This window comes from Engraulis encrasicolus, chromosome 1 (assembly GCF_034702125.1).
Source record: "Engraulis encrasicolus isolate BLACKSEA-1 chromosome 1, IST_EnEncr_1.0, whole genome shotgun sequence".
NCBI lineage: Eukaryota > Metazoa > Chordata > Actinopteri > Clupeiformes > Engraulidae > Engraulis > Engraulis encrasicolus.
Window position 1 is genome coordinate 39,036,892 of NC_085857.1, and position 25,000 is coordinate 39,061,891.

The 25,000-nt window shown below is 44.8% G+C and overlaps 2 protein-coding genes across 4 annotated transcripts in view; one reads left to right on the plus strand and one right to left on the minus strand.

Annotated features, from left to right (window-relative positions):
- The window catches only part of stx8 (syntaxin 8), a 95,616-nt gene extending 82,455 nt beyond the window's left edge, over positions 1–13,161 (plus strand). The window contains exon 8 of the mRNA XM_063220920.1: positions 12,410–13,161. Coding sequence (XP_063076990.1) covers positions 12,410–12,477 — 68 coding nt within the window. The 3' untranslated portion in view covers positions 12,478–13,161. The remainder of the gene's footprint in view (positions 1–12,409) is intronic.
- Positions 13,162–15,406: 2,245 nt separating this feature from the next.
- Positions 15,407–25,000, minus strand: part of ntn1a (netrin 1a) — a 147,045-nt gene continuing 137,451 nt past the window's right edge. For all 3 annotated transcript variants that reach the window (XM_063201909.1, XM_063201918.1, XM_063201902.1), the window contains one exon: positions 15,407–19,528. In XM_063201909.1, coding sequence (XP_063057979.1) covers positions 19,200–19,528 — 329 coding nt within the window. In that variant the 3' untranslated portion in view covers positions 15,407–19,199. The remainder of the gene's footprint in view (positions 19,529–25,000) is intronic.

Sequence of the window (25,000 nt, forward strand, 5' to 3'; positions counted from 1 at the left end):
GTTCCCAGTGGCTCACCCCCTTGGTATGTGGTATTTTTCCAAAGCGTGTCTATAAGTTAGCAATCCATTCCGGTGAGGAGAGTTGAGGCGGGTGGGGGATGACTGGGTGGGTAGCTGGGATTGCTGTGTGCGTGTGTGCGTGCGTGTCTCTGTGTGTGTGTGCGCGCACGTTTGGGGAGTGTTATGTCTTGGTGGATGGTGGAGTGTGTAGTCAAGATGGCTGTGTGTGTGTGTGGATCCGTTTGTGTGTGTTTGCAGGGTGTTGTGTCTTGGCTGGGAATTTCTTCAGAGCGCCTTTGTCTTGCTAAACAGCAGACCTGTGCATAAGGAGCGGTCGGGTCGGGGAGGGTGGAGATGGAGATGGAGAGGCGGGAGGGTGGAGATGGAGGAGGTCAGGCTTGGCCAGGGGTCAGCTGTAGTGAAGGGGAGGAAGAGCCCGCATCCATCGCATTCCCCTGGCCTGCCCCTGCCTTCTTCCCCCCCCCCCCAGGGGAGCCCTGCGTCAAGCTACTACAGACGCCCATGGCATGGCATGGCGTGGCGTGGCGTGGTGTGCAGTGTTGCCAGATGTGTCTGCTCAAATCCCGCCCAAAAGGTTCTAAAAAAAACCCCGCCAAAATGCGCCAAATTCCGCCCAATTTCAACAAATTGCATTGATTTCCATGGGCATAAAACTGCAGGGGAAAAAAAGCCAAATGGCCAATTTTTCCCATTTTAACCCACAGACGGCTATCCCAAGCAGCCCAATTCGGCGGGTAACCACCCAATCTGGCAACACCGGTGGCGTGTCTGACTAAGGCCGCATGCAGGCTCGCATACACAAATGCACGCACGGCCTCCCAGTTCCTGCCAACCAACCAAAAAAAGATTTAAAAGGAAGAAAAATATGAGGGCGGAGTAGGCAAGAAAAATGGTGAAATTCACACAATATGCTTGTCGAAGCAGAAGCTTGTCTTATTTTCTCACAGAGACTGGAGGATTCCCCCACACCCACACTTTTTGCCATCATGTCTGTCACTCGGACACACACTCACACACACACACACACACAAACACACACACACACACACACACTCACACACACACACACACACACACACACACACACACACACACACACACACACACACACACACACACACACAGACGGACACACGGACACACACACACACACACACACACACACACACACACACACACACACACACACACACACACACACACACACACACACACGGACACACACACACGGACACACACACACACACACGGACGGACGCACACAGACCAATGCTTGCCACCACCATCAGGGATACTGCAAGGATGAGAAGGTCTCGTTGTCAGACAAGGCAAATTGTGTTTCTGGCGTGTGACTGAAAGCCATCGTGCTGCCGCCAGCAGGACATTGGAGGGCTGGCCAAGAAAAACCCAGATGGCGTCTGGTTCGCTGTCCAAAAGAAAAACAAACTTAAAGATGCACTGTGCAATATTTTTTGTAGTTTATTTCCAGAATTCACGCTGTCCATTCATAAATGTTACCTTGAAAAAAAAAAAACCTTACCACCACCATTCAATTCTACGTATTCATTATGAGTGGGAAAATTGCATTTTACATACATGAAACGGGGAACTTCTCCATGGTCCGCCATTTGGAATTTCCAGATATAGGCATTTTTAGCTGCAAAATTTACCGTCCTTTGGTCTTACTAGTAAATATTGGTTTATTATTCATTAATACTCACCAAATTTGGCAATAGGCTGCACAGTTTCAATGAACAGCATAGTTGCAATACTTACTTTGGCCACAATCTTAAGCGATTAAACATGTGAACAACATGAACACCTTTTTCAAATACATTTTTTTAACTACTGGAAGTTACTAACCAAAAAAAGAAACAGTTGGTTTGTTCAGGGAATTAGCCTTTACACACGGCTCCCTTTTCTTTACAAAATCAATTGAGAGTGTGGGGGCGGGGGGGTTTTAACCAAATACCAGTTTGATTGGGGGCAGTAAACTTAACAGAAAGTCTAACGAAACCATTTGAATGTTCACTTTAGAATAGAGAATTAAACTGCACGGCACACTGTTCGAATATTCACTTGAGATACAGAGAGGTGAGATGCAAGAAAAGGCGAGGTGGTGGGAGAAAGGGTGACTGGGTCAGGGTTTGGGATTTGGGATTTTGTAAATGCCAGAGATTAGCCGGCCTCCCTCTCTCACTCTCTCAAAAGGGGGGCGTCCATTTCGGCCGATTTGCTGTCAAATTAGTTTCTTCATTGAAAGGAGCTACTTGAGAAATGGTCCACTTTTGTTGTATGTGATATCAGATTTGTATGTATTAATCCATGCAGGGCTTTAAATTATCACCTGCCAACCAGCCAAATGCTGGTGAAAATTTTGTTTGGCTGGTAGAAAAGACAAACTTACTAGTCACTTACTAGTCAAGTTAGTATGTGTTTGGCAAGCAGGATTAACATCATCTAGCCATTTTGGCTGGCGATTTTAAAAGTTAATTTAGAGTCCTGGATCCATGTATGAGTCCATATATGAATAATTTACTATGTTCCATCCATTTCTTTTTATATGGACAGTACTTCCCTACAAAGGCAAAGTGCAGTAACTATGCCAAAATTGAAAATGAGAAAAATGTCTTCAAAGCCTTGGCATTAGGTTCCATATTGTAGTTACTGCACATTTGACATACAGTAGCAATAAAGGGGACACATTTGGACCATGAGGCTTTGTCACAAGATAAAGGAGTTATAACAAAGACCATTGTCAGTCTTAATTTAAAAACTGAACTTAATTTTGAAACTACATATGAAATATGTAGTTACTGCACTTTGTCTTTGTATGGTCAGTGGCCAAACCCCTAAATCTTGCCCTTAGCATAACCTCTTACCCAGGACTAAGACCTTGTAGCTTAGCTCGATTGGTAGGGTGAGTTGTTAAAACATCAGTGCTGGGGGTGGAGGGGGTGGATTTGAGGTGAGGTTTTCCCAGGGCTTAAACCACTTGTCAAGCGGGAGGGCAGGAGGGCGAGAGGGCGGGCGGTCGGGCAGTTGGTCTCGGCACCTCAAGGCGTCGGCGATGGCGGCCCTTCACTCTCACCCCGGACCCACTAATCCTCTCAAGCCTCATAGATGCACCTCCTCCTCCTTCTGAACCCCCTCTTCAGGGAAGCCGACAAGGGCGGACAAAAAAGGGGTCAGCATTGTTAGGCCCAGGGAGATGGGGGGCCCATAATTGTGTCCTTATTACATTGAATGTATTGGGTGGGGGGGCCCTTTCAGATGACTTTGTCCTGGGCCCAGTCAAAGCTGTCAGCGGCCCCTGCCCCTCTTGATACCCCACTGAACGCACGCCTGCATGTCAAGTAGAAGGCCAGGGGAGCGCTGTGCTGTGCTGGGATGGGATGGGATGAGAAGGGAAGGGAAGGGATGGGATACTCCCCGTTCCTTGAAATATTGAATCTTCCAGTATTTATAGATAAAAGTATGTGTTCCATATTGGTCAGAAACGGGACGCAGGACGTTAAAATGTGTTTAAAAAATCGCTAAAATGCTGGAAATTACTTCTAAGAAATACAAAATTTTCAGGAGGAGGACCCCCACACCCCATAATGAAGACAGTTGGCAACCCTAGATGGGATAGTCCTGGAAGGCTGGGAATACTGGGGTTTGTGCCCATGAAATTGCTGTCGGCGGTTTGACACTTACTTGGCTTAAAAAATCTTGTGCACCAGAGATCTCTGAAGGGGATGTACTGTAGTAGCTATTGTAGTGTGTGTGTGTGTGTGTGTGTGTGTGTGTGTGTGTGAGAGAGAGAGAGAGAGAGAGAGAGAGAGAGAGAGAGAGAGAGAGAGAGGGGGGGGGGGGGGGGATGGTCACAGTGAATTGGGGATTTGATACTGCAGCAAATTCAAAATTGGAGTAGCTCTGATTTCATTGTGAAGTCCTCCATCCATAGTGTTCAGCCCCATAGCTTTATTAAGCTGCTTTTTATATGCCATCAATAGTGAACCCTTTAGTACGTTTGAATTAAAAAGACGTAACTCAATTAAAATAAAATCCTGGTATTTTATTGCCGCCCATGTCTACCATTGAGGCTTGAGCTGTTCCCATTTTCTGCCAAGCCCATTTTTTCCCCCATGCAAGTCCTGGGCTTTCTGCCTACTTTCTACCACAAGGTTTCTAAGATGTGTACCGGTACATTTCGTTTTCTTGAAATCAATAAACGCTGTGGTAATGGGCATTGTCAACTTCTGAAACTCATGGAGAGTTTTTTCCGTTACCCATACCAACTTGGAAAAGTTGTCATGTGCAGTTTTTTTTTGCAGGACAACTGTTGAAATGTGCAATCCATGACCAATTTAAGAAGTTTCTCCCCCATTGTTTGACCAATTCAGCTCAAATTGTCTTCACTGTTTGCCTTGGCGAAGATTTGAAAGGAATAAATCTTTTAAATAAACAGAGACCATCTAGCCAAATCCCACTCTTTTTTACACACCATGAAATTTCACTACTTATTGACACACAAGACTCCAGGCCTGCATGGTTGGTTCCCACCAAAGTTCTGTGTGGTATTGAGCAAGAACGATTTGAACGAAAGCCCCCATCAACCACCTATTGACTTAAACATTTCCAATCCAGTACTATTGAATTATTAAATATGTTGGATTTCACGGCAAATATATAAAATGTGTCGTTTAAGTCATGAAGTCATACCACTGACCTCATTTGAGGTTTGCTAACATTTGTCTAATTTGTTTTCTAAGGAAGGGCAAGAGTTGGTTCATTTATTCATTAACATCGATAGTTTCGTCTTTCTCCACATTGCCCTTACCGCATTTTATTGAACTTTTACAATAGCCTGTTTTTTTCTGATGAAAACATCCAATAACAACTCTAGCTATTGTTTAACACTATAAAAAAGCATAACAAAAGATAACACGGTTGGCGCATGAATGGAATATTGACTCATCGGGCATTCACCCCTTTGGATATAAACATGAAACCGAATGAATCAACATACATCGTAAAATTGCTGCCTTTGAGGCGTTCGTTTTTTTATAGTGGTTCTTTATGGGGACCATGAGGTTCAAGGCGCATCTAACTAGTTGCTAAAGCCACTTATTTTACCTACTACCAGGGTTGCCAGATGAGGTTGACGATTTCCCACACAAAAAATACTCAAAACCCTCCGGGAAGCGCTAAATCCTGCCCAATTCTATTGATTTTTATGGCCAAAGATTGGGCGTTTTTTTCCCCTCCAAAATCCATTTTTACCCGCAGACGGCCATCCTAAGCAGCCCAATTGGGCGGGAAACCCGCCCAATCTGGCAACGCTGCCTACTACTTTCCAATTCTGAGCCACATTAAGACTTTGAGTTGGTCATTTTTACAGCAGTACTTTACGAGGACTTTGCAGATCATGACACATCTTACTAGCAGCAGCAAGAGCCATTTATTTTACCTTCGCACTACCTCCCCAATCCTGAACACTTTTTTTTGGGAGGGTGTGATGGAATTTGACCTCCGTCGCTCATTGGCGAGGACGCTAACAAGATTACAATTAGTGAAATGACGGCGAGCCATGTTAACATAAAACTTGACCCCCTGCCTATGAGGTCAGCTGAGCTCCCTTTTGTATCGGTCTGAAGGCTCTCTGACGCAGGGTGGAGGTGGGAGGTGGGAAGTGGAGGTGGAGGTGGAGGTGGAGGTGGGAGGTGGGAGGTAGGAGGTGAGGCTGGGGGTGTCATGGTGAGGTGGATGAGGCTGGATGGGGGTCTGTGGGGAGTTCCTGCGCTCCAGCTCTGGAGATGGAGGTGGAGGTGGGGTGTCATGATGAGGGTTGGGGGGTGGCGGATGAGTGGGGGTTCCAGGTCACCAACACACCACACACACACACACACACACACACACACACACACACACACACACACACACACACACACACACACACACACACACACACACACACACACACACACACACACAGGCCTCTCTCCCCCTTTTATCATCAATTATGATGAGGACAGCTGGGTTAGAGAGGACGGACGCACAGGGGTGGAAGTCTACTCTCAGGAGACCCTGGGTGGTCATCTCACCCAGAGACACCCCCCAAACACACACACACACACCCCTTGTGAAGACCAATTCCTTCAGCCCACACACACACACACACACACACACACACACACACACACACACACACACACACACACACACACACACACACACACACACACACACACACACACACCCCTCCCCCTCCCCTCCGCCTTCCTCTGCCCCGATGCTGGCCTGGCCCGGACCCCCTTCCCTTCCCTTTCATCTTGCGTGGCCGGCAAACATGATTACTGCCATTTGTCCTCTGTGGCCCGGGTCAGGAGTAGCTTATTTAGTTACTTAGCTTGCACTGTGACAGTCCCAGGGAGAGGGCGCTGGATCACTGGGGTGGGTATGGGTCCAGTAGGCGCAGAGGCAGGGCCAGGGCCAGGGAGGCGCAGGGGCAGGGCCAGGGCCAGGGGAGGGGAGTTTAGAGGCCAGGGTGGTGTGGTGAATTGAGGGGCAACTGCTTGGTATGGTATGGGTCCGGCAGGGGCAGGGGCAGAGGCAGGGGCAGGGGCAGGGGCAGGGGGAGGGCAGGGGAGTTTAGGGGCCAGGGTGCTGTGGTGGTGTGTGCTGTGGTGTGGTAATTTAGTTCGTTTTTAAATTAACGTTCTTAGAGCAGCTTTTATACATCGTTTTGGTTATATTTAGTAATAGCAGGGGAGGGGTGGTGCAGTTAAGTGCAGTGTTGGGTGCAGCCAGGCTCCAAGCTATGGGGAAGGCGCCTGGTGATGGAGGGAGGATGGAGGGTGTGAAAAGAAAGAGAGGTGGCTGGTCAGGTCCAGGGGCAGATAAGGGGAGGTGAGGGCCCAGGACAGGATGATGCGGTGCAGTGTTTGGGGCAGGTAGGGTGCAGGCCATGGGGTGGATTGGGAGCAGGGCCAGATTAAGGAGGCTCGGGAGCCCTAGGCTACAGGTTCCTGTAGGTAGGCCCACACGAAAGACACATTTCTTAACAAAATTACTTAGACTGCATCATTATTCCAAACCAAGAGGAGTGTTAATAAGATCTAAAACTCTACCTGACTCCAAACCATGGGTTGGGCTTGTGGGAGGGGCAGGGGAGATGAGGGGGAGGCATGGGGTGGGCTTGTATGGAGAGTGAGAGTGGTGTGCGCTTGTATGGAGATGTATGGAGAGTGAGACTGGTGGCTGGGGGTCCAGGGGGTCTTGAGACCCAAGGGATGTGAGATGAGGGCCAGACACGGTCCAAGCAAAGGGGTGGGCTTGTGGGAGGGGCAGGGGAGAGGAGGGGGAGGCCAGGGGTGATGCAGTGCAGTGTTAGGGGGCAAGCAGGGGTGGCTGGGTTGGTTGGTGGGAGTATGGAGAGTGAGACTGGTGGCGGGGGGTCCAGGGGGTCTTGAGACCCAAGGGACGTGAGGTGAGGGGCAGTCAGGGGTCCAAGCCCAGGGGGCTGGTGTGGTGTGAATACTATGGAGGGTAGGGCTGGGCGATACGGGAAAAAACCCTATATCACGATATGGATTAATTTATATCACGGTAACAATATATATCACCATATAGCGCAATGATGTATGTTTTCAGTTATTCTCTTTATTTTCTCTTTATTTTCTTGTCGCAAAACCACTCTTCTTTAAAATGAATCTTTTTATTGTTATTTTTAGTTATATGAACTTAGACCATGTATAGCGACAACATGAAATGTAATTACATGATATTAAATTGTATAAAATTCATTAAATTAATTTATCACGATATAAACGATAGAGGAGAAAGGGCACAATATACACTTTTCTATCGCGATAACGATATAGTATATATATCGTCATATTGCCCAGCCCTAATGGAGGGTGTGAAAATGGTGGTTGGGGTCCGCGAGGTCGCGAGGCCTTTGTGTGGCCCGTGTCTGTCTCGTCCCCTCTGAGCACTGCAGACACAATCACACCAGCAGCGTGTCATTGCGGTCACAGTTTGACGCCATACCGGTATGTGTTTGTCTTAAAGACACTTTCTACTGCAATTTAAAGGCTGAGTAAGCAGTTCTCGAGTTGCCAGCTGAAGTGCCTGCCTGAACATTTACACTGTTGAAAAATATATGCTGTAAAATGTTAAAAAAATGTTTTCCTCTCATGCGTTATATGTTTTTCATCTCAGAATGCCAGCAATCGATACAAATGTCATCTGAAATAATTGGATAGATTTTCTTATGTCTTGTTTTGCAATATTGGGTCATTGTTCAAGATTTTGCAACAGACAGAAGCGGTAGGGAGAGTCTTCCTTTGAGTTTTAATGAGAGGTGCACCGAAAATTTGGCCGCAGAAAATACTCTGCCGGAAATGCAAAAAAAGAGACTTTCGGTTTTTCGGCCGAAATCCAATTGGGTGGCCGAATCGGAGACCGAATAGAAAATGAATTGAAAATGGGCATTAAATAAACTAACTTCAGTTATACTCTAACATGTAAAGGCTTCAAATACACATTTATTTTCTTTCAAAACATTTAACATGTCTAAACATTTATTGTAAGCCGTAGATTCAAGAAAAAATTAAAAATAGTGAAAACCCTGACTTTTGATAACTTCTAACTGAATTGTAATATTCGGTTTTGGTTTCGGTATTCGGCCAAGTGATTCATTATTATTCGGTTTCGGTTTTGGCCACAATTTTTCATTTCAGTGCACCTCTAGTTTTAATTGCTAATTTAAGCATCAGCTGATTTGTTGTGAAGGTCACTACTTAACCTTCTCAGTTAAAACATTGCCGAGTGCCTATTTGAAGCAATAATTGTAACTGTTAAATGAATTACTCCATTCCCAGAGATCATAGTTGAATTGCCATTGGTTTTCAGTGGCATTGGCTGAGTTCAGAGTAGAAAAAAAATTCCACTTTCTGTTGCTAATTATGAAAAAAGAGTCTTGCTGTGGTTCTATGCCTACTTGCCTCCTTTGTAATCCACTGTCTCCTTCCATTGCCCTCCTCAAAGAGGGTTGGCCTGAGGTGTTCTGACAAGTAGCTTACCCCCGTGTCCCACCTTGCTCCTCTCAGGCATATCGCACGTACTGTAGATTGGCACAACAGTAGAAAAGGCCCTTCTTTGAGATGGCAGGACCCCCTTACACACACACACATACACACACACACACACACACACACACCCAACACACACACACCCAACACACACACGCACACGCACACACACACACACGTCTTTGAGTTTGCAGGACCCCTTCCACACACACACACACACACACACACACACACACACACACACACACACACACACACACACACACACACACACACACACACACACACACACACACACACACTTCGAAGACCACCATCACTGGCAAAGCATCACCACACCTCTGCAACTGGTGTGTGTGTGTGTGTGTGTGTGTGTGTGTGTGTGTGTGTGTGTGTGTGTGTGTGTGTGTGTGTGTGTGTGTGTGTGTGTGTGTGTGTGTGTGTGTGTGTGTGTGTGTGTGTGTGTGTGTGTGTGTGTGTGTGTGTGTGTGTGTGTGTGTGTGTGCGCGCGCGTGCGCGTGCGCGTGCGTGTGTGTGTTTCACAATAACACACACAATTAGTTCTGCATGGCTTCGCGTCTCGCACTGTGTCTCGCTCCCTGTGGGCCTTCGGCTGGCAATTACTCCACAGCGGGGAACGCACAGCATGGAAGCCAAAATATGAGAGAAATGTAAACCAAGGCGGACGAGAAGAAACCCTGGGCGTCTCTGTCGAAATGGGCTGCCTGCTTTGTCGAAATGAGCTACGTACCAGTGGCTTGTTGTTACCATAGCCCTAGCCCCAGAGCCAGTGACAGCTTTGGCTGGGCCCGGGACAAAGTCATCTGAAAGGGCCCTCAAATCCAGCACAAACAATGTATTGTGGACCCAATTCTGGGTCCCCTCTCTCCCTGGGCCCGGGACAAGTGACCCCTTTGTCAGCTGCCCTGCCAAGCCCCAAACCCCCCCTAAGGAGCTGTTTGTAGCTCAGGTTGACAGGTAGGCAATATTGACAGAAGGACAACAGGCAAGAGGGGAAAGAACACCAGGGAAAAAACAACCATGGAGAGTGAGGGACACGGCCTACACTACAGCCTTACTGATTTGAAAAGCATGAAAGTTGTTTGAAATCTTTTCCCTAATCATTGGAATTGAAAAAGCAGGGGGGCATGCGTAGCTTGTTGTGACAGGTGCCAGGAAGAGTTTTTTCTCTCTGTGTGTGTGTGTGTGTGTGTGTGTGTGTGTGTGTGTGTGTGTGTGTGTGTGTGTGTGTGTGTGTGTGTGTGTGTGTGTGTGTGTGTGTGTGTGTGTGTGTGTGTGTGTGTGCGTGCGCGTGTGTGTGTTTGTATTTCAAGCGTGTGCGTGTGCGCGCCCAAGTGTGTGTGTGTGTGTGTGTGTGTGTGTGTGTGTGTGTGTGTGTGTGTGTGTGTGTGTGTGTCTGAGTCTGAGTGTTAGAGAGAGAGAGACAGACAGACAGACAGACAGACAGACAGACAGACAGACAGACAGACAGACAGACAGACAGACAGACAGACAGAGAGAAAGCTAGCCAGGGAGGGAAAAGTTAGGGTAGAGTTGATCCACTTGTCACTTGTACTGTGAGTTAGGGGCACTGTTTGCCTTTAGAATGTCAGTGACCTATGGAAACGCTGAGCATTCCTTTTCATTTTTTCCCCAAACAACAGCTTCCATCCAGCGCCTTTTTCTTTCCAAACTATCCTAAACAGCTGCAGAGAGCAGGGTGGAAAGCCAAGCTTATTTGGTGAAATGTGACCAACAGCCCGGCCTCCTGACGGCGGATGAATTTCAACGGCGCCCCCCCACACACACATACTACTAATTTAGTGACTCTCAGAAGCGGTTAGGTTTGACAAAGTGCTGGCACGTTTTCAGTGGCTGACCAAGTTATCGGTGTTAATGTGTGTCCCTCTCAAAGCGTAAATGAGTCTGTAATTATCTGTAAATACTTTTTAGTAATCTGTAATTTTGGCGAGGAAATGATGGGTTACGCAACATAACTTTCTCATATGAAAGTCCTCATTGCCGTTTTAAAAATGCAGATGCATTTTGCATAATTAAATCATGTTACTCTTAACACATGCCAGCTTGATGATGTCCTTTTAGGAAGTGCAACATGCATTACATTTCTTTTACCAGCGACTTTTAAGCCAGTCTCAAGACGTTTACATATCGTAGCACAAAATGTTGTGCAATTGCCCAAGAAGAAATCTGTTTTTCTATGTCTTGAAAAAGACATTGGGAAAAAGCCTATTCTCTGATTTGTCCGTTTTAAATTCAAATTTAAATTCATTCGTGTTAATGCTCAAACTGGATTATTTTTCTTGAGGTTTCGAAGGTGACTTGTTTATGTGTGCCTGCTGCGCTTGATAGTCCTTGATAGTTCTGGGTACAGAGAGAGAGAGAGAGAGAGAGACGAGTAACAGTGATGGAATGAAAGAAAGAGAAGGGAAGAGGGAGAGAGAGGGGAAAGGGGGAGAGAAGGAGAGAGACAGACAGACATAGTGGAAGTCAGAGACAAAGATATAGTAAAGGAGTGAGTGAGATAAAGAGAGAGAGAGAGAGAAAGTGAGGGATAGAGAAAGAGAAAAGAGGGAATGAGGGAAGTGTTGCGAGTGTGGCCGGTCTGCTGACACACCGCAGGCCCTTTGCTCCACACGTGGCTATCAGGGCCTGTCATCTTTAAACGCTTGGCAGTAACTTCTACACTGTTAGGACATGGTCCCGCTCCAAGCGAGTATTTTATGCTGTTATTGCCGTTGCGCCACGAGAATAATAGACCTCCACGAAAGTAGCCAGCCGCCCGGCCGTCCGCTACCGGGTTAGGAGTATTATAAACGGCTTCATCTGTCTCTTGTCCTCATACATCTTCATTGTGATGGAGGAAAATGGAAAGAGAACTCTTTTAACGTTTTAACGTCTTTTTTCCAGAACACTCCCGCCCCCCCAACCCTCCCCTACCACCTACTTTGTGAACTCAATGTAAATGTCTCTCTCCTTCACCCCTCCAGTCAATGTTTTCTTATTCCCTGCTATTCTGATGTGGAAAGAAGTGCTTTATAAAGAGTAATGCTTCTTAACAAGGATGTAAAAGCTGTTTCTCCTAGATTATTGTTTTTTTTTTAAAGGCTGAGACTTTCAAAGTTTTTTTCCCCACAAAATGTGTCCTAAATGGTTATACATTTCTGCATTCATATTTGTGTGTTTGACCCGTAAGAAAATACATGCTGAAGCCATATCAAGAAACGTATTCTCATGTGTGTCTCCTAACCAGTCCTTTGTGTTCTTATGTCTCTTCTACCCTTCTGCAGGAATGATGGTGGTTATTGTGCTTCTGCTCATTGCAATAATCATGGTTGCGGTGTGGCCTACCAGCTAATGACAATGCCACGGATGACGACTTGGATGTCTTAAACCACTGGAACTACTCTTAGTCATTGAGGAGGATGGCAAGATTGTGAGCTTGTGAGCCGTAGATGGACTTGTGTAAAAAAAAAAAAAAAGAAGTGGCCTCAACTCTCCTCTCAACGTCTCCTCTCCAGTCCCCTCACATAAACTCTTTGCCCTTAGTTCGCCCTCCTTGAGAAAATGAAGGAAACGCTGTTGCTGATGCCAAACCTGATGCCAAGGAAGGAAGGAGCGAGCGACTGATGGAGGTGGAGATGCCAGCGCAGCGAAAAGGCTTTTGATTCCATAAACGGCTGTTGTTTGGTTTTGAGGGCGGCAGCTGTTTCTCTGACGACCCCGAGCAATACAATCTCCCTAACCCGGTTTCTCTGTCTGCTGGCGTCTTGTGTTTGAGAGCGGGCCGGGCAGAGTTTGGGTTGGGTACTGTAATTTCCACTTGCTTTTAGCAATGTATTGGTCTCATCATGTGTTGTTGAAATCTTTTTTTTTTTTTTGTCCTGAAATTTTATAGTGTTTTCAGAGAAACGTTTCCAATCAAAACAAAAACCCCAGCCTTTTTGTCTTGCTAACCAGACTGCGTGACTCGCTTGTAAATCAGTTATGCTCGGTGGTTCTAATTTCTAATAAACACATTTTACAGGTACCCCAAAACATCTTCCCTGATTCCCTGAGTTTTCTTTTCAGAAATGGCATTAGTTGAACCATGAAGCGAAATAAATTATATCTGAAGTGCAAAGAAAGTGTTGAGAACGCTGTGACTTAATGAGAAGTGAACGCAGGTACTTTTCCCACTGGGTGTGCGTTCCAATATGCGACCTTGCTTCCTCCACTTGTACTTGTGGCCTGTATTTCAATATCTCGTCTTTTTCTCATTTGCAATTGGGATGGTGAATGAAAAACAGTCCCCCAAACAGCTGACAGCGGGGAAACGTAATTGTTTTCTCCATGGAGGCGTGGCATCAGCAAAACGTGAGGCCGCAAGCCCAAGAAGAGGACGCAAGGTTGCATATTAGGATGCACTCCTTGTGTCATGGCTAGAGGAACTTCATAATAGATTGCTTCTGAGGAACACTGTGCTCTTTTTCTATGTGTCGGGCTGTAGTGACATAGCAAGCAGGGCCGGATTAACACACAGGCTAGATATGGCTACAGCCTAGGGGCACCCTGATAAGTCAAAAATGGCAGAATTCTGACAAGATGTGATATTGAATAATTCAGATGACGTGTTGAGTACAGTTTTAAATCCTGTCAATACTCCCTCTCCACAGTTGATAGACATATTATCCTTAATTCCTAGCTCGTAATTATGACACTGTAATTCTGTCTTCTGGGCGGGGCCACACCAACCTGCAGCCTAGGGGGCCCGCGGGTCACCTTCATCCGGCCCTGATGGCAAGCCTTTAGCCTTTGAAAGCTTTCATCTCTACCTGTCCCATAAGGGAAATTAGTTTTCATAATCTGTCATAAACTCAACACACGATGAACATGAGGAACTTGGTAATGGACTGCCATCATTCACCTGCATAGCTGAGGTCAGGGGGTTTCCATATGAAGCTGTGGATGGACATGTGTGCACCCTGCCACAATTTCTGAAAAAAATATTTTACAGGTACTGCAACCATCTTCCCTGACATATTTTTTTATTCTTCAATATCAATATAATTATTGACCCATGTAGCGCAATCATTTTAAGGTAATGTGTTCCCTTTGTACCTTTGTGAGTCCCTTTGTACCTTTGTGAGAAGTGAACACAGGTATTTTTTTCCAAAATGTGTAGCAGTGGTGTGGTGGCAAGCTTTAAGACAGCCTTCGTTGTCCCATAACGGAAATTGGTTTTCAAAATCTGTCACAAACTCAACAAACGATGAATACAAGAGGACATACCACCATAGGGAACCATCATTCACCTGCATGGCTGAGGTCAGGGGTTTCCCATATGAGGCTGTGGATGGATATGTGCGCCCAGTGGCGGAACAATTACACACAGGGCCCCAGGGCAAAACACTGATGGGGCCCCTCAAACGGCTTGCCATGGTCACAATAGGGCCCTAACCACAATACAAGAGGGCCCTGGGCCCAGGGGCAAATGCCCTGCTTGCCCCCCCTATAGCTCCGCCACAGTGCGCCCCCACCCTGCCACAGTTTCTAAACACCTGTCTATGGCCACGTTTACTTGACGGTTTTTATTCTGAATTGATAATTCAGAATCAAATAGTTCTGTCGAGTTTACATTTCACTTTCATTTAATTCCAAATTGTGAATTGTGTTGCATGATGTTTTCAAAGCAGAATTAAGCTTCATTCAGAATTGAATTGAGTTCATTCGGAATTAAATATCTTATGTAAATGAGGCCTATAAGTGGCCTATAAACTAATAACATATTATACCTGTAATCCAACTATTTTCCTTGATTGTGTGTTTTTTTTTTTTAAACCATATATTTATTGACCCGTGAGCGACGTTTAGACGGGCCTTCATTGTCCCATAACGGAAATTGGTTTCCACAATATGTCACGAAAGAACTCGACATAGTATAATGAATACAAGAGGAACTCTAAAAATCCTCCTTCACCTGCGTGACTGAGGTCAGGGGTTTCCCATATGTGTGTTGTGGATGGATATGTGCGCGCCCCTGGCCCCCGTCTGTGCCCTCAAGGACCCAGACCGGGGGACAATCGACACTCTGTTGTCTTAAGGATGCAATGATGACAGAGAAGGTCAAGGACCCTAGTGACATAAAAGGGTTTATTTTCATCCGAATTTTTTTGCTGAATTTTAGTTCTACCAGGTTCGATGCTCAGTAGTTATATCATTCCCAACAAACTCCCCCAGCAACCAGCCCCCTTTACCCTATACCCCCCCCCCACCCCCCCCCCCCGCACCCTTCCCACCCCCCTCACCCAAATCTGGTTTTGAATTACAACCGTCTAAACAAACCATAAAAGGTAATAAAAAAGGCAGCAAATAACAAAAAAAAAATCCACACTGTCTCGTGTCATTAAATATTTCCATACATAAGAAGAACCGTAAATATATTATTAGTACACATCAAACAACATTGCAATTTTTTTTTCTTTTTCTTGCATTGGCCACAGCTAAAAAATGTACATGTCAGTTTGAAACACAAAAGCAAACGGCTGGTCACACGGAGAACCAGGAAATAATATTGTCTCAATATTTCTCATTCCTCGAAAGAAAGACTGATCTAAAAATTTACATCGTGGTATTACTGGTACAAAAAAATGAGTTTGTGACTTGATTACATATCTAGTGGCAAATATGAGTACATTTACAGGTGATATGATATTGTAGTGTAGTGGATGAATATAAAGTGTAGGACAGTAACATTGTCAGTGTATGTGTAAATAATACATTGTATAACGCTCTGTGTTTCATTTTTGTCAATCAGCACATAGTATATGTGAATGTGTGTGTGTGTGTGTCTGTAGATAATATATAATATGAAGGATCTGTACAAGTGAAAACTTCCTATTCAAATTCCTTTTGACCACGCCTGCCCACCACCATACAACATCTTGATGTATCTTCAGCCAAATAAGTTTCGTCTTTTAATACAACCAAGCTTGACCTTGGCATCTCTCATGCTGTATTCTGTTTTTTCAAATAGGGGATATTGTAGAATTTGAAATGGATACGTAAGGGCGTTATGAATTCTCCCCCATACTTCTCCCCACGCAGTATGGTGAAATGAGTGGCTTGGTGTATGATCTCTATATTAAGGTTTCATATCAAGACAAAAGCATGTAAGATTAGTCTTCCCAATCTAGAGGTAAAAAATGTGTACATTAGGAAAATCATGGTAGCAAAATAATGCCCAGGAGCAGTCGGTTGTTAATCAATTATTGCTTTTCTTGTGCCAGAGACCACATTGCAAAAAAACTATCTATACAATTTACGTATGGACTTAAAAAAAGGCAAAAAAAAGGCAAAAAGTTTGTACGCTCTCAGAAAAGCTTATACTGTCTTTTATATTGAACAAATTGTCTTGTATTTTATTGGCAAAACAGACAAAAAATATATAAATATATATAAATGGATCAAGCAAGCTTAGTAGAACTCAAACAGCTTTTAAAAACGTTCTTCACAGTGGCAGCTCAAATAAATATGTGCACTGTGGTTTTTTTCTCTCGATTTACAGTCTGAAATAATTCTAATTTGTTTCAAATGTTTATGCCATGGTAGAAAGAGCAGAAAACCGCCAAATCACTACATAAAATCTGCTTGTTTCGTTTCCCTCCTCCCTCCCACCATCAAGTCAGTCTGGCCAAACTTTTTCCTAGTCTATTCCGCCACCCAAGAATTCGGGCACCACCAATAAAAAAAACAAATGGTACATGTATGTCATCAGAATTAGTTGTATCTTTGATGTATCCTGTACATTTGATGCCCGCTGAATCTGTCTTTGAAAACCTCTTGTCTATGGGATCTTTACAGCATAGGTCACCCAGGCCTCTGAATTAACACCCGCTAACCGGCCAAATGCTGGTGAAATTTCAGTTTAGCTGGTAGAAGAGAAGGCTTACTAGCCACTTTGACCCATTAGTGAGTGTGTGTTTGGCTTGTAAGATGGACAGCTTCTAGCCATTTTGGCTGGTGATGAAAAGAGTTAATTTAGGGCCCTCCATGCTACAGAAAAAATACTCTGTGTGGTTACACAATATACACACCTTGAATACAGTATATCACAAAGCCAACTCCATGAAATGGGATAAGAACTGACTTCAGTTCTGTAAGGGATTGGGCTGCTTGGACTCAGCAGTGAATCACTGTTGATGCACCGATGAGTTTTTTGAGCTACTGTATGAACAACACAACTCCATCTCCAGGAGGGACATAAGAGAGATAGAAAAAATATGTTAAACAATAAAGTGGGTTGATAATTCTCGGACACTGTCCACAGGTTGTCTTTTTTTCATTTCATTGTTTTTTTTTTCATTCAACCTTAAAATGGTTGCAACCATCAGAAACAAATGCACAGCAATATAAATATCTCATCATGAAAAGGAAAGAAAAAACAAAATGAAACAATGGTCTTTTATCTTGGGTGTTCTCCAAGAGTCATCGCAAGTGTCCAAAGCAGTGAAAAAGTTTCCTTGTCAGTCCTTGTTTTTTTCTGTATCGATGAAAATTATAATAATCCAGAACACTGTCGAAATTAGTGATCAAAAAGAGCAGCACCAGAATAAAATCAAAAAGAATGATGAACATCTCTAGAATTGGACAACAATGTACATGCAGCTATACTCTATATAATATAAGGAATTGAACAATGAGGATTGAGCTACATGTTTCAGATGAACCTTCTTGCCCTCATCTTACCTAAACAACCGCACTGGCTGTCTCACCAGACAAAACAAACAAAACTGTGTATACTATATACGTATATATGACCGTCCTATGTTTATGTCTAATAAAGGCTAATGTTATTCTTCTAAATGGCCGTGAACTTCTCAACTCTCTATGGCCTTTGTCATAAGAGACCCTGTGGAGGTGGAAGCTGCAGCTTAGCATAATCGAGGGAACAAAATTGTATTATTTCAAGATTCAAGATATTTTTAAAAAAATGTATTGTCCAATATGTTGCCATATTAGAAAATTGTCTTTTGATAGAAGGCTTTAAAGCACAAAGTATTTGAAGTTATTTATTTTAAGCACACCTTTGTGCTGGCATTGAAGTGTGTTTCATTGGATTAATAGTTACACATAGTATTTTCTCACATAACATAATGTAGTCTTGGTGTCGGTGAGACCGATTTGCTATGAATAAATATTATAGTATGTATATTGCTTCATAATCACGATGAATATTAACCTGGTCCTCACGCAGATGCTGACGCAGTTGAACGAAAATGCAAAAGGGTCTGAGTGAGAACCAGGCTAGATGAATATTGAGTCTGAAGGAACATTTTGAGTGATAATTACTTGCTTAGAACAAAAATAAATTCTCTCTAGACAGGTTGTATTACACAACCCGCTCCTTTACCTATGTATCTACAGGCTTTTCTTATTTGCAGTTCGATAGAGTGGCTTATGACCATGGATTCAAGATACGACGAAGCTAAGAAGAACCACTGTCTGAAATGGGTGTACTGGTGCAAACTCAGCAAAAAAAAACATCTACATGAAAGAAAGCAACCTTGAAGAAAAAAATGATAAAACAAAAAAAATGACAAAGAAAGAAAAAAATGCAAGGTGAGCTCCTTCACAATAAAAGTTCCTATTTCACATATCATCATTCCTAATAATCTCTTCATGCCTCCACTCAAAGCAGCAAGTCAGTCAGTCAGTCCCTCAATCATTCACTCTATCTTTCTCCCACCTCTGTCCTTTTATCTCTCCCATCTTCTCCTCCTCCTCCTCATTTTTAAGTCCATCTGTCCGGCTATGAGTAGTCCTCCCTCGTCGTTTCTGCTCCTCCACCCCCTTTCCTCACCTCTCCTCTCTCCTCCACTCCTCCGCCAAGGGTTTCTTGTCTCTCGTTGTTAATGCTCCCCCTCTTCTCCACCACCCCTCCACCAACATCTTGTCTTTCTCATCGTTCCTTCTCCTCTCATCTCCTCCTCTCCAAGTCCATTCCTCTGTCCTCCTCCTCCTCCACTCCTCCACCGCCTATAGGACTCGTCTCTCCACTCCTCTCCTCCTCTCCTCTCCTCTCCTCCACCGCTCCGCCTCTTAGGGCTTCTTGCACTTGCCCTTCTTCTCCCTCTGCTGGAACTTCCGCAGCCTGCGGGCCCACATGTCTCTCCACTGGATGACCAGGCTGCCCTTGTCTGCCACCACACCGCTCTGGCCCGGCGAGTCCTCATCGTTGCCCAGCAGCAGGTACTTCTTGCCGGGCTTGATCTTGGGGCACTTGCAGGCCACGTCCTTGGCCCGCACCCACAGCAGCTGGTCCCCACGCCGGATGCGGCTCTCCCCTTGCTTGTAGACCGAGATGATGTTGACGGTGAACTTCCACCACTCGCCCGCCTTGTCGGCCTTCAGGATGTGGACCTGCACGGCTGTTGGTGGTGAGACAGAGAGACAGAGAGAGACAGAGAGAGACAGAGAGACACAACAACAGAATATGTTAAGGCACATTAAGAGACAGAGAGAGAGACATTTTAGGCAAAAGACATTGTGGGACAGTTGAAAAATATATTGCACCTCGTCACAACCGAAGAGACAGTGAAAATGTTAAAGAATTTGGTGCACCTGCACAGCTGTTGGTGGTGAGACAGAGAGACAGACAGAAAGAGAGAGAGAGAGAGACATTTTAGGCAAAGGCCCAAACATTGTGGGCAGGGAAGCCGACAGGGCGGGGACAAAGGGGACACTTGTCCCAGGGCCAGATGGGGCCCAGAAATGGATTGTCATTACATTGTATGTATTGGGTGGGGGGCCCTTTCACATGACTTTGCCCTGGGCCCAGCCAAAGCTGTCAGCGGCCTTGATTAGGGGACAGTTGAAAAATATATTGCATCTCGTCACAACCTAAGAGACGGTGAAAATGTTAAATGACTTGGTGCATGTGTGCGTGCATGACACGAGTATGCGTTCATAATATTCTCATTAATGATGTTCTTCATTTCCTCTATTGTGTTATTGCTCTTTGTAATCTTTGGCAATACTGATAGGAACAGGCATGCAAATAAAGCAAACCTGAACTGAGAGAAGAGAGCGAGAGATGCCAGAGAGAAAAGTGAAAGCGTCTGAGAGAGATAAATGGATGAGACGTGTTAAACCTGGAAACGTAACACTGTGAGAGAAGATTTAAACTGTTTATTTTTCAAATAAACAGCCTTTTAACGGCATGCCACTTACAGCAGACAAGTTGGTTAGGCAACAGTAATTATAAGAGACAGGTAATTCTAGTGGTTACTTCTCCCAAAATACACATTTAATCATTCATCGTCTGTGTGAATATCTGTTTTGTATAATTAAACGATCAGCCTACGTTGTGTGTTTTTGTGAACCAGGAATGACAGATCAAAGACGCCGCCGCAGACAGACAGAGAGAAAAACATCAGTTCCACATCATTTAATTATTTCATACGAGCCCAAAACTAAAGAGGCGTAGTGTTTTATGACTTTATCATGTAAATGAAAAGGGCACACATCAGTTGCCAGACGGTTCCCGGACAGACAAAATGAGCGTGTGTTTGTTTTTCCCCTCCGTGATGACCTCTGTCCTGTCTGTGTGCAGTGTTGCCAGATGTGTCTGATCAAATCCCGCCCAAAAGGTTCTCAAAAACCGCCAAAATGCGCTAAATTCCACCAAATTCCAACAAATTTCATTGATTTCTATGGGCACAAAAGTGCAGAAAAAAACGCCAAATGGCCATTTTTTCACATTTTTACCCGCAGACGGACATCCCAAGAAGCCCAGTTAGGCAGGTAACCGCCCAATCTGGCAACACTGTCTGTGTGGCCCAACACATTCTTCTTCTCAGATCCGGTTGCCATGGCACCTCATCATGGAATCTCAGCTGGGAATGTGTCTGTCCATCAACAGTGGAAACTCTCAAACGCCCTGTCTCTTGTCCGTGCAATAACTTTTCCCCATTTTTTTTTCTTCTTTTCTCTCTTTCCAAAAAATCTAAAAGTTTCCTAAAACAGTGACAGAAAAAAACTATGGAGAGATAGCTATGGAGCATACTGAAATAACATTGTAAGTCTCAGGAAACCTGGGAAAGTGGAACTGCATTATAAAAATTAATTGGTTAAACCATGAAAGCCCACCTGGGAAACTCCAACTCCCATTGTCATTGTGGAACAGCACTCCACAGCACACAACGAAATTGCATTTACGCCTCACACGTGCAAGGGGGGGCAGCCTCTAATGGCGCCCCAAGAGAGCAGTGTAGCAGGACGGTACCATGCTACGGGTACATCAGTCATGGAGGAGGATGGGGAATAACACCGGTACGGGAGTCGAACCGACAACCTTTGAGCTACCAGTCTCTACAGCTTACCCATGACTGCCCTGACCATGGCCCACGTTAGAAATGTACGGTTACCAAAATGGCAATGACCTAGTCATAAAGTATTACTAAAGGCTCTGTACACCTATAACCTCATAGTAGTGGAGTAATAACATATTTTCAATGACTACATTCCACTGAGGGAACGGTGTGCAGTATGAGGGTGCAAATCATCAAAGTGAAGAACAGCACTGCCTGATATGCTCATGACTACTACAACTAAAGTGCTAGTCATTGCTACAAATCAGCCCGCCAAGGTACTGTACATCACTTGAGAATGAGTACCCAAACATCACCAGGAGAAATGTACTGGAAACCCTTCGCAGTACTGTATATCCCATAAGCCTGGAAAGGAGTGCACCATCTATGTATAAAACAGGCGGATAAACAGCTAATATTTCTAAAAATATTTCTGCTCATCCTCTGAGACAAGGAAGCAGAGCACGTGGGGCGAGGGAGGAGAGGGGGGTTACTCTTAAAAGTGCTCTTCATCTTTTTGTCATAATTTCATTCCACATCTGCTGTAAACTACATTCATATAACAGAATGTAGGCTATCTATGAAGCATATAAAAAAGCTGATATTACAAATACTGTACATACGTAGGCTATCATAATATCACCAAATATCTGTATCTATCTGCTTCTCCAGGGGAAAGCTGCTCATCTGCTAAGAGATTGTGCTCTACCCCATCCTCCTCCATGACTGAGGTACCCTGAGCTTGGTACCGTCCCACCACACTGCTCCCTTGGGGCGCCATTGGGGACTGGGGACGTGTGAGGCATAAATGCAATTTTGAGTGTTGTGTGCGGTGTGCAGTGAACACTTGTGTGCTGTGGAGTGCTGTGTCACAATGACAATGGGAGTTGGAGTTTCCCAGTTGGCCTTTCACTTCTACACACCCTTCTTTTCCATCTGAAGTGAAGTGAAGGGAGGAAAGAGGAAGAGGGTTACTCTGGACTGGAAACTGTTCTTTATCTTCCCGTCATAGTTTGCTCTCTACTGTGTGCCGGGAAGTGTGTGCAGTGTGCACTGCTTACGTACACTGTGAAGGGTTTCCAGCACCAAATGTCATCTGGTCCCTATCTTGGCTGGCTGATTTGGAACAGTGACCAGCAGTTTGTTTAAAATGTAAAGTTTCGTTTAAACTTTAAATGTTCAAATACAGTCAGGAGCACATCGGTCAGCTCTTCACCTTAATGATCTACAGTATTTGTAGCCACGTGATGCACACGGATATGCCAGCGGAACATTGTAGTTGTTCTCAAGAAGTTACTACTGTAATACTTCACTACTACAAGATTACAGTTCTACAGAAGTCTTTAATAATAAATTATGACTTGGTCGCTGCCATCCAGGTAACTGGGCCAAGAAAGCCCAACTGAGGAACAGTGTAAGCTGATGTGTTCTGTTCTGTTCTGTTCTGTTCTGTTCTGTTCTGTTCTCTTGTCTTGTCTTCTCTTCTGGTTCTTGTCTTGTCCTCTCTTGTCTTGTCTTCTCTTCTGGTTCTAAGGAACCTCAACTGAGGGACAGTTTAAGCATTCCAGCTGATGTGCTCTCCTCTTTTCTCTTCTCTTCTCTTCTCTTCTCTTCTCTTCTCTTCTCTTCTCTTCTCTTCTCTTCTCTTCTCTTCTCTTCTCTTCTCTTCTCTTCTCTTCCTGTTCTAAGGAATCTCAACTGAGAGACCGTGGTATAAGCATTCTAGCTGATGTTCTCTTTTCTCTTGTCTCCCTCTCTCTATCTTCTGTCTGTGAAATAGATGGCTCTTTCGGAGGACAGGACAGGCTAAATGTGTCTTCCTTCCTCCCGAGTGTCGTTTATGTACATTTGAGCCATGTTTGTTCTCGTCTACTGACTGAGCCCTCTCCGCTGACTTAGTCGCTGGCCACAGACATGGAAAGCCGGCTGTTTTCTAAAAAGGCCTGCTTTGAATTTACTGCCTGAAGTGGTACTCCTGGTATTTCGCTGCACATGCATGCACACAACACATGCCCGCGCGTGTGTACTGTGTGTACACACACACACACACACACACACACACACACACACACACACACACACACACACACACACACACACACACACACACACACACACACACCATATGCGTGTGTACACACACACACACACACACACACACACACACCAAGAGGAGCATCCAACTCTCTGATTTTGGCGCGGTCGTGGTATGACGACGGTTGGTCGGAGTGCAAGCTGCGTACTGCTGCCCCTCCAACACATTTCTTTAATTAAACGATGAGTGGATGATTATGAATCTGGCCCAGACCTCATTAAGAAACCCCTACCAACCACCACCCCCACTACCCCCACCTCCCCACCCCACACTCGATCCCCCTCATGAGAAAATAACATCCGCCGGCGTTAGAGGCTTTCTCTCTCTCTGTCTCTCTCTCTCTCTCTCTCTCTCTCTCTCTCTCTCTCTCTCTCTCTCTCTCTCTCTCTCTCTCTCTCTCTCTGTCTCTCTCTCTCTCTCTCTCTCTCTCTCTCTCTCTCTCTCTCTTCTCTGAGAACTTATGGTGGGAGAATTTTCTAGGCGCGGATACTGATAGTGTTGACTCATGCCCTCTGCCTTCCCTCCAGTTTGTTCTCTGGCCGTTCACCAGCTCCCCTCTCCTCAGGCAGTAACTGTAGATACTCTACTACTACACACAGGGAAGCCGACAGGGGTTGGACAAAAGGGTCACTTGTCCCGGACCTGGGGAAAGAGGGGGCCCAGAAATGGATCCTCATTACATTGTAATGATTGGGTTTGGGGCCCTTTCAGATGTCTTTGTCCCGGGCCCAGCCAAAGCTGTCAGCACGGCCCAGACTACACAGTCAATTGCTACGTTAAAGGGGTATGCCATAGAGACAGAGAGACACAACAACAGAATATGTTTAAAGGGGTATGCCACTATTTTGGGGCTTAATACAGTTCAAATTGTTGGCTGGGGTTTATTAAGGTGGTAATGTGTCTTATTTTTCATGTTAAGCTATGTCTTGCTTTAAGACAAGTTAAAAGAGGGAATATGTCGCTAAGCTAGTGAAAGTCAATGTATCCGTGCTACACGGATCCATTGACTTTCACTAGCTTAGCGACATGCTCCCTCTTTTAACTTGTCTTAAAGCAAGACAACGGCTTTAACCCCTTTAACATGACATTTTTAATTACAAATTAATAATTAAGTAGTTCCGTCGAGTTTACGTTTATCCTTCATTTAATTCCGAATTTTGAAGTGTTTACATGACGTTTTCAAAGCGGAATTAAGCTTTATTCGGAATTTAAGTGAGGTAATTCTGAATTGAATGTCTCATGTTAACGTAGCCAATTGCGCAGTGCAAATTCAACACTAACTGTAGGGAGAGATAGCAGGCGTTGAAGGCGTTGAAGGCGTTGAAGGCGTGGAAAGCGGCCGAAGTAATTGACTTTGTAAGAAACAGAATGCGACAGAAGCGACAAAAGCTGCAAAAACATTTGTAGCGCCGGGGGCGTCAAGAGCATTAAAAGAG